At 39.7% G+C, this 17,500-nt stretch overlaps 1 protein-coding gene across 5 annotated transcripts in view; it reads left to right on the forward strand.

Moving 5' to 3' along the window:
- LOC147011788 (guanylyl cyclase C-like) overlaps window positions 1–17,500 on the forward strand; it is a 381,297-nt gene that overhangs the window by 248,328 nt on the left and 115,469 nt on the right. For all 5 annotated transcript variants that reach the window (XR_015051559.1, XR_015051560.1, XM_085856338.1 and 2 more), the window contains exon 20: window positions 9,344–9,484. Coding sequence is in view for 3 of the 5 variants with exons in the window: in XM_085856338.1 (XP_085712464.1) it covers window positions 9,344–9,484 (141 nt within the window). In the remaining 2 variants the exon portion in view is untranslated. The remainder of the gene's footprint in view (window positions 1–9,343; window positions 9,485–17,500) is intronic.

Genomic DNA, 17,500 nt, shown 5'->3' on the forward strand with positions numbered 1-17,500 from the left:
TCCGATCAGTATGAAAATGTTTGAAGGTCATCTAGGGATAAAATGGACCACAGAAAAAAAAATCACGTCATCGGTCACGTGATTGGGCAGCCATATTGTTTTTTTTGAAAGAAAACCTTCAAAAATCTTCTCTGAAGTGGCTGAACAAATTGAGGTGAAACTTTACACGTATGACCCCCTCTCCATTAGGAATAAAAGGTTCACACATATAACATCAAAGGTCACATTGTTGGCAGCCATATTGGACTTACCATAAAACCTATAAAAAAATACACCACTCATAAGAAGTCCTGGTGAGGGTCTGCAATCTATGATGGCTCTTTTTCTTGTTTGTTTTTGAATCACTTTGGTGTAAAGCCACCTCTGACACAATGACATATTCCTCAAATCAGTTGGGATGATCACATGCAAGGCAAACAAGCATATCGAGATCATACAACTGTGAGGCTCAAAAGATTGGTGCTCTGAATAAACCACGATACTACTCAAGCATGGATATACATATACATGAATGCAATGAACAAAAATTGTAAAGACCATAAATATAAAATAAAAATTTGGAAGCACAACCATATTGCAAATTCAAGAACAGTGAAAGTAATTACTGCACTTTCAGATCATACCACGATTAAAACAACAACAACAACAATCCCACTTCCTCCAGATGAAAACACAAAAAGCTCTTGGTATTAAGGAAGGCTGGCCAAAATTGGCAATGTGTCATTTTTAATGATGTCATTGTGTGTAATGCCTAGCTTAGCCTTTGCCATTGTGATGTGTTTTGCATGAGATTTGACAATATGTATAAGTACATATGCAGTCACACATTTCATATTACATTATGAGTGGATTAAGTAACATGTCAACACAAGTGGTGACTGAAAATATTTACATTAATTAAGAGGTTACTTTTAACATGACAAAACAATCAGGCATAGTTGGTGAGTATTAGGTGCACACATATAAAAGAGATGTTTTATTCTCTCCATTATGTCCCATACATCGTCATCAGTTATGGATCACACTCCTTTTCCTAATATTATCAAAAATACTGCTTCAGAAAAAAATACTACATGACACCATGTTTTAAAGACAATTTTCAAATGAATTATGCAAAAGTGTTTATCATTTTCTTTACAAGGTTTTAAACTCATCTGGGCCTCTGGAACAAAACACTGAAGGAAGTGTAAGTATAACATATGGAAATAAAACAAAGAATTACAAAAAACACAGAAATGTTTACGAGGTAATCGGCACTGGAATAAAGCAAAGTACACCAAAGAAATATATCAATCGTGAAGTTTTGATTCCGTTAAGGTCGACATGGACTTTGTAAATATCAAATACATTTCATCTGTAAGCTATAGCTTAAATGAAAAAAAAATTTGCATGGGAGATTATTTTATTCTTACGAGCAAACAGAGTTTCTAATCCCAGTAGGTATTCCAAGGGGTATTGGCGTGTCCTTTGTCCTGGAATTCAAGGCGAAGGGTGTTCCCATTGAGTTTAATCCTGGTTGATTTCCCCTTCTCCTTTCGCAGATTGAAAACAATACCCTCGAGCTGGAATGGGCATGATTTCAGGAATTGGGGCAGGTTGGTCAGGACGTTGAATTTGGGATGTGACAGGCTGTGCGATTTCTTGATGAAAGCTTCCATCAAGAGATCATGGTCAAACATGGTAACAAACCTTGTGATTATTGGGTCAGGGCCACAGGATCTCTGTTTATGTCTCCTTCAGGATGGAGTTTGCACGGTAGTCGGTGTACATTGACAAACAACATATCGTTCACTCTCTCCTTGGGGATATTGAGTGCGATGGCAGCCTTCCTGATCCTCTCCCTCATATTTTCTCCTCTTTCCTGCGTGATCCTGCAGAGAATGAGGGTTTGTTTCCGATCGAGAACTTCCTAAGCTACCATGGTGTCCTTGATTTTCTTCTTGCTCTCAGTTTGTTCTTTTTCCAACTTGAGGATGGTGTAGGTCTCTCGCATTGCGGTACGTTTGGATGAGTCAGCTGCAGCAGCTTGTAGGTCAACAAGCACGTTGTTCGCAGACTTCATTTCCTTCTGTGCAGCTAGCATATTGACATTGAACATCCCAGAACTAGATTGGTGTCTTACAAGAGAAAAGAGGACTCACACACACCAGAAATTCCACCATCACTGAAACCGCTTTATTGTGCACATCCGCAGACCGATCATGGCAAACGCATTATTCACGCATGTGCAGGCACGATTAACACACCTCCGACGGAACAAGTGGTTTGGATTTCACTTGGTTGCTGAATTTATGAAAAGGACTCTACATGTCCTCTTCATTTTCATCCTCTAACTGATACGTCTGGTATTTAGACTTTTTGCCTGTTCCCTGTGGAGAACTGTTCTTGCTCCGAGGAATGCTTTGGGGCTTGTGTTTCGAATGATAGACTTGCAAAATGACTCTTTTTTTTTTTTTTTTAAACAGATATAACAGTCCACATTTCTAGCTGAACAATCGCGAGCTTTATGATGAGCTGTCCACCCACAGCGATCACATTTTACGACAGATTCCCCATCAAAGGACCAACCACAGGGGGGTCTGGTGGCCACACAAACTCATCATCTTGTTTAGTGCTACTTCCCACCTGACTACGACATGTTCGAGGAGATCCAATGTGTTTTTTCTGCCAATTGTATTGCAGACGATATGCATAGGTGCTTGTCGAAATCCAATGATGCTTCCTTCAGTAATCTGTGTTGGATGTGGTCGTGTGAAATTCCACAGACTAAGCAATTATGCAGCATTTCCTCAAGATTACCTCCATATTCACACTGTGCAGTCAATTTACGTTAGGCTGTGACGTCATACAAAATGGACCTGCCTGACTGTGGTTATTCAGCTTTTAGTGCTGCAGGAACACTAATGGCTTCAGATTCCAGTGTTGTTTGATTTCGGAAATCAGCTCCGACAATAGGACGTCCCTCAGCTTCCACGGTGTGAACAAACTTGACATGAGCTTGGAAGTTCGCATCCCACAAACACTCAGCAGTATCAATTCTTGTTTATCCAGACTCGGAATGTCATTTGCCGTGAAATTGTGCTGAATCCACTCCACATAAAACGGCCACTCTTCCTGTTCGGATTTAAACTCACCAATTGTGCCAAATCTGGCCATAACTTGGGTGTGACGAAAAAAAGAGAAGTCAATCTTCAAGGGAAGATAGTTTCCCCCTCATCGGCAGATATTTAGTTCCACCAGAACTAGATGGATGTCTTACAAAAGACAGGAAGACTCACACGTACACTAGAAATGCTGCCATTAAGCCGCTGTCACACCTTGACGTTTTAGCCAGCGTATGGCAACGTATCAAAATGTATGTAAAACGCTGGCGTACGCTGAACTATTCATGTTTTAAAAAAAAGTTTTTGGCGTATTCGTAACGAGTTGGACGTATGCATAACGTATTGGTAACGTACACAGAACGTTTTGATAACTTATAGATAACTTATACCAATGAATGCTTAGCGTGTTATTAGCGTTCACAACCTATGCCCAACAATAGTCTTACGTATGCATAGCGCGGCAGCGTATCGCCGACGATCACGTGGTGTAGCCTATTAAAAGGCTGCCGCTCGACGATTCAAATCATAACCGCACTAGACATCGAAGTGTGAAGGCCCTGTCACACCTTGACGTTTTAGCCAGCGTATGCCGACGTATGAAAAATTTGCCGAATACGCTGGCACACGTCAAATACGTAAATGGGTAAGTTTTGTACATGTTAAGAGCATGCTGAAGCATGCTGGCATACATCGTCGTGCGCTGAGCACGTCGACAAATTTTAAGCATGCTCAAATTTTTTAGATGTATGCCAGCGTATGACGCACACGTTCCGCATACACTGGCCATAAGTTGTAGGCACGTTATGCGAGCGTTGACACACATCGACACGTTACTTGTAAGTTACTCATAAGTCGAAACATGTCGAGGTAATGTTTAGCGTACCCGAAACTTATTTCTAACCTATGAGTATCGTGCTTTGAACCTATGAGTAACGTGCTTTGAACCTATGAGTAACGTATCCAATGCATATTGTCGTATGTCGACGTATTTGACGTCTTCCAGACACCACAGAACTTGCTGAACGTGTTTCAAACTTACAGCTACCATATAATGGTGTATTGGCAGCGTTTAGGGGAATTGGTATATAAAAATGGGGTTCACAGGAGGAACCCGTCAGTGTTCCAGACTCCATGTATTTTTTTTTGTTTTTTTGTTTGTTATTTTTCAGCATGACGGTGATGTTGACACTTCGATTTCTAGTGTGGTTATGATTTAAATCGTTGAGCGGCAGCCTCTTAATTATATGTATTATAACCACATGAGAAATCGAAGTATCAACATCACCGTCATGCCGAAAAAAAAAACAAAAAAAAACATGGAGTCTGGAACACTGACGGGTTCCTCCTGTGAACCCCATTTTTATATACCAATTCCCCGAAAGCTATGCTCCGTGGAGCACATAGATGACAAAATTCAGATGACAGACAGACAGACAGACAGACAGACAGACAGACAGACACACAACAATTACGAATATAGTGTTCACTTATATTTTTCGTGAAAATATTTTCTCGTGAACCAATAGATACAATCCTGCATTGGAGTCATCAGTAGGAAACCAAACTAGCAAAAAGCAAAGATGAAGTGATCAGGAGGAATGTGGATAGGATTCACATTTCAGCTGCTACGCCTCTACTCTCAAACCCAACCAGGCACAGCCAAGAGACTTAAAAAAAAAAAAATGAACCCATATCAAAAAATTTAATAATACCGTATGCCAGACCATGCATCCGATCAAGTTGAAATTTAAAATATGTATTCCCCATCACTACTAGATCATAAATTTGAAGTTCATGTCAATTCATTAAGTGGTTCCAGAGAAAGCATTTAATATTTTTCTTCAATCCAATTTGGCTGCCAAACCCTGTGACCTATCAATTATTCCTGAACAAACTTGTACACCCATGGCTTGTGGAACATTTGTGTGAGGCCGTTGTCACTCTATGAGTTTTGCCATATCAGAGACGTAACACAGATGAGCTGACTCATCCAATCGTACCGCTTATGGAACATTTTCTACATATGCAATTATGATGTCACAACGAAGGCACCTGACATAATAAAAAAAATCACACTTATTCCCCATGAGTACTTGCCATGTGCCAAGTTACAATTTTTTTCCTTGGTGTGGTTTCAGAGATATAGAGGTCCAAAATTTTTCCATTTGTCCAACATGGCTACCACACCACATGACATATAACATCATAATTATCATTAAAACATTCCACATCAATAGTTACACCTATGTTGAAAATTTTGTCTCAATCCGACAAGCGGTTGTGGAGAAAAACACGAACATTCTGTGCAGACAAACAAGCAAACAAACAGACAGACAAATGAGAAATCACTCATGGAGTGACAACTTGGCAAAACAGCAGAAAATAGAATGGTACTCGGTGGAGCACATACCTCTGACAGGTGGAGCAGTTCACGTTTTGTATTCCACTCATGGGCTGGATCCGAACCAAAATTCAATTCACTTGTTCTTGTCACCGATCCAACTCATCCACAACTTTTTGAGATATAGTGATATACGTATTTAGTTTTTGGCCCTATCAGTTTTTGAAATTATGCCCGTGTTGACCTATTGACCTTAAAATTAATTGGTAATTGAATTCAGCAACCTGATATGTAAATCCTTTTCAAATTTCAACTCAATCGGATGAAAATTGAGGATTTGGAAAATTTGGCCCAAATTGGCTTTTTGGCCTATTTTGACCTTTTGGCCGATGTTACTTCAAAATTAATGTGTTTGAATTCAGCAACCTGAAATGAAAATGCTCTTCGTATTTCAAGTCAATTGGATGAAAATTGAGGATTTTTGAAAATTTGGCCTATTGGCCTACGTAGACCTTTTGGCCGATGTTTACCTCAAAATTCAGATGTGGTTGAATTAATTGACCTTATCTGCACATTCTGTTTAAATTTCAAGTGAATCGGATGAAAATTGAGGATTTTAGAAAATTTGGCCCAAATTGGCCTTTTGGCCTATGTTGACCTTTTGGCCTATATTTACCCCAAAATTAGTAGGTGGTTGAATTCAGTGACCTGAAATGCAAATGCTCTTCAAATTTCAAGTCAATCGGATGAAAACTGAGGATTTTAGAAAATTGGGCCTTTTGGCCAAAGGTGATCTCAAAATTAATAGGTGGCTGAATTCCGCGACCTGATATGCAAAGGTCTTTCAAATTTCAAGGCAATCGGATGAAAGTTGACAATTTTAGAAACAATTAAAAAATTTGGCCTATTTTGGGTTGACTTTATGGCTTATGTTGACCTTTTGACCTGTGACAACCTCAAAAGTAATGTTTCAATTCAATTACTTGTTATGCAAATCCTGTTCAAATTTCATGTCAATCAGATGAAATTTGAGGATTTTAGAAATTCTGGCTCAAATTGCCTGATGTAGACCTTTTCGGTTGACCAAATTTTACGAAACTTCAATGCGGAACCATTGCAGGGTCAGTGACATTAATCTCTGAAAATTTTGGGACGGTTAGTTAAGCGGTTTGGGCTGGAGGCAAGCGGGCAGACAGATTAACAAATAAACACACAAAAGAAAAATCACTCATGGAGTGACAACTTGGAAAAACAGCACATGGTAGAATGGCACTCGGTAAAACACACACCTCTGTCAGGTGGAACAGTTCACGTTTTGTATCCCACTGATGGGCTGGATCTGAACCAAAATCCAATCCGCTTGTTGTTGTCACCGATCCAACTCATCCAACTTGTTTTGTCACAACTCGTCCACAACTCTTTGAGATATAGTGATATATTTAGTTTTTGGCCTTATCTATCAATTTTAGAAATTAGGCCTGTGTTGAACTTTTAACCTTAAAAATAATTGGAAATTGAATTCAGCGACCTGACATGAAAATGCTCTTTGAATTTCAAGTCTATCGGATGAAAATGGAGGATTTTAGAAAATCTGTCCCAAATTGGCTTTTTAGCCAATTTTGACCTTTTGGTTTATGTTTTCCTCAAAATTAATAGGCGGTTGAATTTAGTGACGTGATGTGCAAATGTTCTTCAAATATCAAGTTAATTGGATTAAAATTGAGGATTTTAGAAATTTGGCCAATGTTGACCATTTCACCAATAGTGACCACAAAAATAATAGGTGGTTGAATTAATTGACCTGATGTGCAAATCCTTTTCAAATTTCAACTCGATCAGATGAAATTGAGGATTTAGAACATTTGGCGCAAATTGGCCTTTTGGCCTACGTAGACCTTTTGGCCTCTGTTTACCTCAAAATTAATAGGTGGTTGAGTTGAGCGACCTCATCTGCAAATGTTCGTCAAATTTCAAGTCAATCAGATGAAAATTGAGGATTTTAGAAAATTTTGCCTAAATTGGCCTTTTGGTCTATGTTGATCTCAAAAGTAATAGGTGGTTGAATTCAATGACCTAATATGCAAATCCTGTTCAAATTTTAAGACAATCGGGTGAAATTTGAGGATTTTAGAAAATTTGGCTCAAATTGGCCTATTGGCCTATGTTGACCTTTTTGGTCTACCGAATTTTACGAAACTTCAATGCGGGACCGTCACAGGTCGGTGACATTAATCTCTGAAAATTTCAGTATGATCAGTTGAGCGGTTTGGGCTGGAGGCGAGCGAACACACAAACAAACAAGCAAACAAACAAACACACAAACAAACATGCAAAGAAACAAACCGAGGCAATCAACATGTCAATTTTTTTATTTTTATTTTTTGCCAAGTAACAAAACGCATAAACAAAACAAATGGAGGCAATCAACATACTTGTCAGAAAATTGAATAAATTTTGCCAAGTAACAAACAAACCCAAATGCAATGTCCTCTCCTTTGGCGAAGGTAATAACGAATAATACAATCACAATGCAGTACACAGTGGTGTCCTGTCTTGTGCTTGTATTATTTTAAAAACCCGATTTAATATTTTTTGTGATGATGCCGGTACAATTCCCAAGACAAAATGTTGCCACCTTCTGTTGGAATGATCGTAATTGCTTCAGGCATTATTGTGAGAGACCGTTTGACATTCATCAACAATTGTGTGGATGAACAAATCGGCGATTTTGCAATCTCTCAATTTGGTACAGTACTTAAGTGATGTATTCTGACGTCTCTTTCATTCTTGTTTGTTCTGAAAACGTTTGAGAATGACGTTATGAAAACGTTCGAGGTCTGGTTTTTAGAGCTTACGAGACGACCCATGAACCCGTTGGGTTCCCGTTGTGACAGCGGTTGATGAAAAAAATAATTTCAAGAAAAAAAACAAAGATAGCTCCAGGGAACTATACCGCTGAGGTTGTTTGCATTGATCAAATACTCCCGATGAGTACATGACTGAATCGGGAATTGATTTTTAAATAATTTTTTCGTTGCCCGATTTGAACGAAACTTGAGACTACACACCGCAGGAGAATGGTGAGTAAGGTGGCCCTAAAATTTTTGTGCTATCCTGTTCTGTTTTGCCTGTATTTCGGGAACATACATACATACATACATACATACATACATACATACAGACAAGATGAGAATTTTCGTAACATATAGATAGATGACTGTCGTAGTTTTGAAGCGTATCATTCTGTACATTTGGATGATGTTTTTGGGCCATTTTTTTTGTACATTTGTATGAGTGGCCCTTTTTTTTTCCACGAACCATCCCCACATAAGTTGTAATGCCATACTCCATGATATGTAAAACCTCCTTTCTATGCCTAAAATCCAAGGATTCTTGAACCCACTATAATTGTAGACCAATGGGTGGAAATCGGGGTGCAGTCCATGCTTGTATATATCAAGTGGGCCTTTTCCATTAATTTGGTTTCTGCACACTCGTGAAACAAAGACATTGGCTTATTAGAGATCACGCAGGACTTCCTTTTTCAAACCAGCTATTATGTTACTTTTTCCCACCGTTCTTTCTTTATTTATTCTGTCTAAGGCTCATTGTGAAGCTTGTACATACATCACATGAATCTCAAGGATATTTGAAGGTGATGGATAAATCGACAATGTACATGGGATTTTTATCAGGAGTCAGAGCATCATAGTTGCATGCTCAGATCAGTCGCCACACAGGCGGATACTTCAACCAGTTTTCCACTGATGTTCATTCATTTTCTCAGAAGCAGCGTCCCTCGTCATCATGGAATTTCTCTATGATGGCTGCTTGTTGAATCTCGCACAGTGTTTTAATAAGGTCCTCCACCCATACCTGGCTTGTGTTTCCACTGCAGAGCTATGGATAGCACCAGAGCACCTGCACAATGACGGCGCATCGCAGAAGGGGGATGTGTATTCCTTTGGCATAATACTACAGGAGCTGCTGTACCGTAGAGGTGTATTTTTCATCCGAGATGGGTCTTTCAGCCATGACGGTGGGTGCACACTTTGAAGGTGGAGTATGTACGATGGATGGTCTGCTGTCTTCATTATTTATTTATTTTTACCACATGAAAAGCCCTTCTGTCTCAGCACCACACACTGCACCCAATTACTTGCAATGTGGATTTGATGACTCCTCACTTCGATGTGCCTGAAAACAAAGATAATTTTGAAGCTAAACAATTGAGCATGAAAACTGAGACCCCAACTGCCAACTTTGATAACCCCACAACCAGCCTCCAGCTGAGAGGTTTGCTTGTTTTATTCATTGACCAGGTGGTTTCAATTTGATTGGAGTTTGGGAACTGTTTTCTTAACGATTTTTGGTTCCAACAGACAGCCAGGAATTGCTCAATTGGTGATGTGCCTGCTGACTGAGGTGAAAGTCCTGATTTTGATCTCAAGCTGGTTTGTTGTTAACCATGTAAGCTAACCTCATGCTGACGTCAATTTAAATGAAGATCACTATTTTTGGTAACAAATGATGTCATTTGGTTCATCCATTGTGAAGGGGAGAGTATGAGACTTACTTTATAGCCTGAAACTTGTCATTTTCAGAGCACCCATAAAACTACTCGTGTTATAAGATTTTCAGGTGCGTCCTTTACAACACCCACACCATGATGGGTCCCAACTTACCTTTTGTATGTTTTCAGATATGGCCACTGGTGATGTCAATATTTAATATTTGGTTCATATACGTATTGGTACCATCTCAAATACAAGACTTGCACTAATTTTGGTGAAAAATTAGTTTTTTCTTCTTTCACGACCACAATTATTCCAACATTCTCATGGGGTCGACTGGGGAATCTTATTGGCCCAAATCTTTCACAAACCAGCTGGCCCAGCCTGATGTTCGACTAAGTAGCTTAGAGCAGGAATTTGTAATTTTGCCAGGGTGCAGTAGCTTTCCTTCTCTTCGCTAAGGACACTGTGGGATCTTTAACATCCACCGACTAATGCTGGCCGATGAAACACTCAGTTTAACATCCATCCGAGGGATGGCGCACGCACACACACACACACACACACACACACACACACACACACACACACACACACACACACACACACACACACACACACACACACACACACACCGATGAATCACCCTGCATATGAAACACCAGGGTGGCAGTTTATAGCTGGGTTGAGATTCAAACTCGACAGCTGAGAGACAAGTGTGCATACCTCTCAGCTATCCTGCTAACCCTTGAAAAATTAGGTCATAGTGTTTATTTTTGATACCCTTTCAGTCAAACTTGCTGGTGGTTGTTCAAAGCACAGACTCTTTGTGGCATTGCTAGGCCATTGTGTACTTCGTATCTAAAATGAACTTCAGATTGGCAAAATCACAGATTTGGTTCCCCCTCAAGACCTCCTCCTTTCGGATCTTCTGCTGCTGGAGGAGCAAGCAAATTACATGTGCGACCATAATCATATGCACATCAATTTCATTGTACTAGCTCAACATTTAGGTACTCCTAAAGTGCTGGACGATTTCCTCAACACGGTTTTTGACATTCTGAGACAACACAAGTGTAATGCTGAAGAAAAATTTAGTGTCTGTTGAAACATCTTGCTCTGGGCTATTTTTGAGGTGAGAGGTAAAATTTGAAAGCCACATCACTTAAATATGTGTCGTTCATACTCTGCCAGCCATTTCCAGTTTTCCCACTTATAGTCTCAGCCGTATATGCCATTTTGGGAAAGAATTGTGCGCTTTTGAGTACAAATGCCCTTTTGCACACAACTATTTTTAACTTTGCTATTTCATATTTGATCAGGAAACACCTTGGCTGGCCCATGTAAGCATGTGAAATTGATCAGTAACCATGGCAACCACCTTTTCTTTTGAAAACAAACAAGTCTGAAGCCGACGATGGTTCACGAGCGGTATTTGACGATGTAGATTGTTTCAGAAGTCAAGGATGAGACAATGTGATAATTTTTGACCAAGTTATAAAAACGATCAACATGATGTGATACGAGTGACAGGTTATCAGCTGCAAAATGTCGAAAACCCAATTTTGTTCAACAACTTTCAAAATTTGACCTTTGCAAAACTTTTAAAGGTCACAAAACAATGTTGTGGACATTAAAATAAGGAAACAGGATACGTGCTATAACTTATTGGAGTTAGTTCGTCGAAGAAAGTCGAAAACCCGGTTTGATTCCCACAACTTTGAAAATTTGACCTTTGTGGCCTTTAAATGTCAAAGGTCAAGGATTATGACCTTTGGTGAAAAACATCCTCTGGAACATTCCAGGAACAATATAACGTCATATAGGCTATATGGCATTTCGCACTCCTCGGATTATCCATACTTTGATGAAATCAGCGTAAAAACAAACTTGAAGGGGGCGCCACGGGCAAGGTGTTCGAAATAGAGCAAAAGGTCTTTTTAGGTGGGGAATGACCTCAAGATTATGCATAAAATATATTGTCATCCTAGCTCTCAAAGTTTGGGCAGTCGTATGATTTTTATTTAAAAATTCGCAATTTTCTAAGTTTTTGACCTTGTGACCTTGACCTTGGGACGAAAATGAAAAATCGGAATGCGACAAGTTTTAGATAATTCATTTTGCTATTCAAATTCCGAAGAACCCATTCCATTCAGTCAATTCCCGAAGAGAAGATAGATTTTTAATCCGACTACCCCCTAAAAATGGCTATCTTTTGGGCGTGGCTCTGCCCACAATGGGTGCAGTACCACGCCCTCATCCAGGAAAACACAACTAGACATTGATATAGAACACATAACCAAGTTTCATCAAGATCAGATCAAAGTCCACGGAGTTATGCTCTGGACAGACACACAGACACACAGACAGACAGACAGACAGACATACAAGCTGGTAGGCGGACATGGGTTGTCGGCTGTTGCTCGGCAATGCAGGGGTCCATAGCAACGGTTCTTTCTCCCACATAACTAGGACATACCATGAACCTACCACACCAGTTTCATGTACATCTGACTCATAGTCTCTGAGATATAACGAACTTCCTTTTTTATTGTTTTCAACCAGGGTTCATTCAGTCTATCTTCTCCGACAGTTTTTATAGGATCCGGCTGGAAATTTTTGACAATATGGCTGAATGTACTGCCTCGAGTCGCTCGTGGCCCGATTTTTGATTTTCGAAAAAATAATTTTTTTATGATTTTTCAAAAATTTCAAAGTCCCGTTGCTGGGCAACAGTGGTGTCCATAGCAACGGTTCTCATTTGCACACAACAAGGTCATGGTATGAACCTACCAACCAAGTTTCATCGAAATCGCCATTGTATTAACGGAGCACTGGACCGAACAGAGGGACAGACAGACTGACTGACAGACTGACTGACAGACAGACTGACACAGACAAACAGACAGACTGACAGACTGACAGACAGACAGACTGACGCAGACAGACAGACAGACAGACAGACAGACAGACAGACAGACAGACAGACTGACTGACTGACTGACTGACTGACTGACTGACAGACATATCGACGGAAATACTGATAATAAGGGTAGGAAAAAAAAACTTTTTTTTTGAGATTTTTTTTTCGACTACATCGACTCCCCAACATATCGAATATAGTGGTCACTCTGGCTGGCGCTCGTGAACCAATAAAAGACAATCATTAATGAAAATCTTATTTTTTTTAGGTAAGGAGTAAATTTTTGAGCCCACAAATGAAATAATTTATGGCCATAATCCCTCAATTCCAGTACTTATTTAGTTTATCGACTGTTGAAAAGGAATTTAAGGTATAAATTGTGGATACTTGCTTATGTTAAACACGAAGTAAAACACAAAACTGTGAAAATTCACATACAGTGCCTTCAGAAAGTATTCACACCCCTTGACTTTTGTCACATTTTGTTGCTACAACATGAATTTAAAATGAATTACATTTTAAATTTTTGTCACCAATCTACACAAAATACCCCATAACGACAAAGTGAAAACTTATTTTTAGAATTTTTTACAAATTGATGAAAAGCTGAAATCTCTTGCATCAACAAGTATTCAACCCCTTTACTCCATTCATGGTTTCTGCTCTGGCATGCACTGTCAACTGTGGGACCTTGCGTAGAAAGGTGTGTTTCTGTCTACATCATGTCCAATCAATTGAATTGACCACAGGTGGACTCCAATCAAGTTGTAGAGATATCTCAAGGATCATCAAAGGACATTGGATGCACCTGAACTCAATTTGGAGTGTCAGCAAAGGGGTTGAATACATATTGTGATCAGACAATTCAGCTTTTCGTTTTCAATTAATTTGTAAAAATTCCTTAAAACATGTTTTCACTTTGTTATTATGGGTTATTTTGTGTAGATCTGTGACAATTTTTTTTTAATATAATCCATTTTAAATTCAGGCTGTAACAGAACAAAATGTGACAAAAGTTGAGGGGTGTGAATGCTTTCTGAAGGCACTGTAAAAAGTTACGTTTGTGTCATATCACTAAGTAGAAAGGCACTCGGTAGAGCGCATACCTCCGCCACATAATGCCTGATCCATGAGAACATATCGGACCCAATACATTTTTGAAATATCATGCTCTATAATCATTTTTGGCTCTACTTCTCAATGGTGAAGAATCACTTTAAAAATTAAATAATTCTCGTATCCAGATCTGGATTCGGATCTTCACCAAAATAGAATAGATTCGTCCTTGCCACACACCCAACCTACCCACCGTTTCGTCAGAATCCGTCCACAACTTTTCGAGATATCGTGCTATATATTGGTTTATATGATCTCTCAATGGCGAAGAATCACTTTAAAAATTATCGCATCCGGATCCGGATCTCCACCAAATCGGAATCAAACCTTCCTTGTCACACACCGAACGTGTCCACCAAGTTTCATCCGAATCAGTCTACAACTTTTTGAGATATCCTGCACACAAACAGACAGAAAGGGGTGAAAACATAACCTCCCTCACCTTCGGTGGCGGAGGTAATAATCCAACCAATCATTCTCAACGGTTTCATTTTCAATTATCTCCATTGTTGGTACAACCACCTTTGCAGGAACACAAATCCATGCATATGACCTTTTCTGAGAAACACTTGCAATTCCTTGAACAGCACACCTTGCAGTGACATCGTATCAACTCACTACAATTTTTTTCCTGCCTCTGAACGAGCCATCCACAATGGTCTCCAGGCAATCTTAACCAGATCATGGACCCAACCCCACCCCAAACACAAGCTGTTGCTATTTTCATAACATGATGATAGCTGATGTCAAAGGCCATGGTCATGCAATTTTTCTATCAGATCCCGATTTTTCGTTTTGGTGTTGACATAGAGAGACAAGAACATTGGAAATGGAGCTTCAGTTGCTCTGCTGTTGGGAGCTCGCTTTGTCACGCTTGAGTTTTTTTTCACATAATTACATATCAAGAGCTGTGAGAGAGCTGGTGATTTTTTTTTTTGTCTTGCACCATTTTGTGGAAGTTATTGTTTGATATTCGGTCCGTCAATGATCATGTTTACTAACTGCATCAGACAATCAGGTACCGCCTCTTTCTCACATTCTTCTGGAAATGTTCCATTGAACTGAAAGTTCCTGTCGAAAATATCTCTTCCAATAATTTGGGCTGCTCTCATAAGATGAACTGCATCACTGTCCTCTGGCTTTACGTGCTTGAAATATAGTTTCTCCAACATCATCTTTAAATACAAGATATACGTGTCTTCCTTTGGCTTCAGACCGAAGTTCTGGTACAGCAAATAGCAGTCTGTTTTCCAATTGTGTTGAATGAACGTTTTAGTTTTGATCGAACTGGCAAAGTCTTTTGTTATAAAGCTCTGCGAGGTATGCTTGTTTAATTAATAGTAACATTATCATCCGCTCTCGGTACTTCTATATATGATATTAGTTCAGCAAGAATGGCTCCTTCTGCTGACTCCTCACTACTAGCATGTCTATCTTGTTGAATCTGAAGAACCGCACCTGTTTTCCTGTAGTATTTGTCGAGGCATGTTAAATGATAGTTGGCATATTGTGCTGTTAAGTCCTTATCAGCCATTTTGGCTTAAACATTTGTGTCTTGCAGGGTTGTAGCACACTAATGTACTTTTTGTGTGGAGTTGCTTGGTAGCAGCATGTCTGAGCTGGTTACCAGTAGCCCCCTTCTGGTCACAGAAAAAGCAAGTATCCTTGGCGCGTTGTGTTGCATCACAACGTCACTGGCATTACCAGCCTTCTATTTCCCCAGCATTCGCTTGATTTTTTTTTTGATTGTCTACTTTAACAAAGCAAGTCTTATGCCACTTTACTCGATGAGTAATTCGTGTTTGTTCAACTCCAAACCCATCATCTAGTTTTGCAAGGCGTATGTTCATGGGCACCTGTTGAAACTTTTCAGATGTCGTCAGATTATGTGCAACAGTTTTGTAACCACCAGTGCCGCTAGTGTTCTGTCTTCTAGACGTTGTTAGATCTACCAGGTTTTCATCTGTCACACTCTGACAAAGAACACATATGTTCCAGTCCGTTGATGGCGGTGGTGTTTCTCTTGCACTTATCTGTCCACATGATCCCATGTCAAATAGCTTCACCTTGTATGACATGATAGCAGGAAGGCAGGCAGAGTGATTACTATACAAAAAAAATTAAAACAAAGATTCCAGAAAGTGAAAAATAGTAAAGGGCACTTCTATACAAATAGAATGAAGTGTCTGTGAAGTTTCATGATGATACATTTAACGGTTTAGGAATTCTGGCCTGAGAACAAAAATGTTCACAGACAGACGACAGACAGACGACAGACAGACCGGCAGGTTGTTTCCTTATCTTATCATCGAAAGAAAGCTTCAATGTACCTACTGTATGTGTCAAAGGGCATATTTGTACTCTGAAGTGCACGATTTTTTTCTGATACGGCCTAGATTGTTACCTTTGCATGGAAACATTGTTGTGTTTGTATCCAGATGGCCATCGTGGACCGAAAAGGCACCCATATGTCTGTCGTGTTTGTGACTATTTGGTTTGTGGCTGTTAGAACTATGGTATAAAATAATGTAAAATTTGGCAATATTTACACACTTTGTTTGTCCATTGTAAATTTCATTCTGATCTATTTTAATCTGAAACTTCTGGAGGAAACTCGTACACTGATCACAGTCTCACAATACTGACAGACGTTTGGACATACATGTGTGCTTTTACATTAACTATAGGGATGCTTGCAGACGCTGTGGACAAATCAACTAATTTCTGGGATTTGAGCATGCCTCATGAGATCTAACCAAACCACAAGTTTATATCAAAAATTTGGAATGATGTTATGAGTGTGGTCTTCTTCTTCTTCTTCTTTCGGCTGCTCCTGTTAGGGGTCGCCACAGCGGATCATCCTTATGATCCGCATAGTGATTTGGCACATGTTTTACGCCGGATGCCCTTCCTGACGCAACCCTGGTCGCCTCTTACGACACAGGGATATGGTACACCTATTTTAACTGAGGTATACACCGGCCCAGTATACTGGTACTCATTTCGCCGACCTCGGAGGATGACAGGCTGAATCAACCCCCTGGTGTAATTCAGTGGCCCAACGGGGCTTGAACTCAGGACCTTTTGGATCCCAAGCCACTGCCCTAACCACTGTGCCAACACCAGGCTATCGATGTTATGAGTGTGGTCTGATTGTTTTACATCACAAAGCTGTGACCTCAGGTTATTATCTCGAATACTGTTGATTTATCCACTGTGTCCAAGTTTGCCCTGGGAATATATACAAGCCGATCCACAAATGGAGATGGTGTCAATAAAAGGGTCTCTGGTCTTTAACTTGTATCAGCTGAAGACGATTTTCTTTCTATTTTGGTGTTAACTTGTTAAAATTCGTGCAAAGATGTCTAATTCCCCTCTTAGTGCTGAATCCATGATGGCAGGATGGTGACGCTTCACTGCTGGTGGTGAGGGCCTGATAAGGCTTTGAAACTCTACGAGTTCAGAATCACAATAGTGATCTGCCTCAGTTCGTTCACTCACT

The sequence above is a fragment of the Eptatretus burgeri genome, chromosome 15 (genome assembly GCF_056783735.1).
Source record: "Eptatretus burgeri isolate ZD-2024b chromosome 15, Ebu_testis_v1, whole genome shotgun sequence".
NCBI classification, from domain to species: domain Eukaryota; kingdom Metazoa; phylum Chordata; class Myxini; order Myxiniformes; family Myxinidae; genus Eptatretus; species Eptatretus burgeri.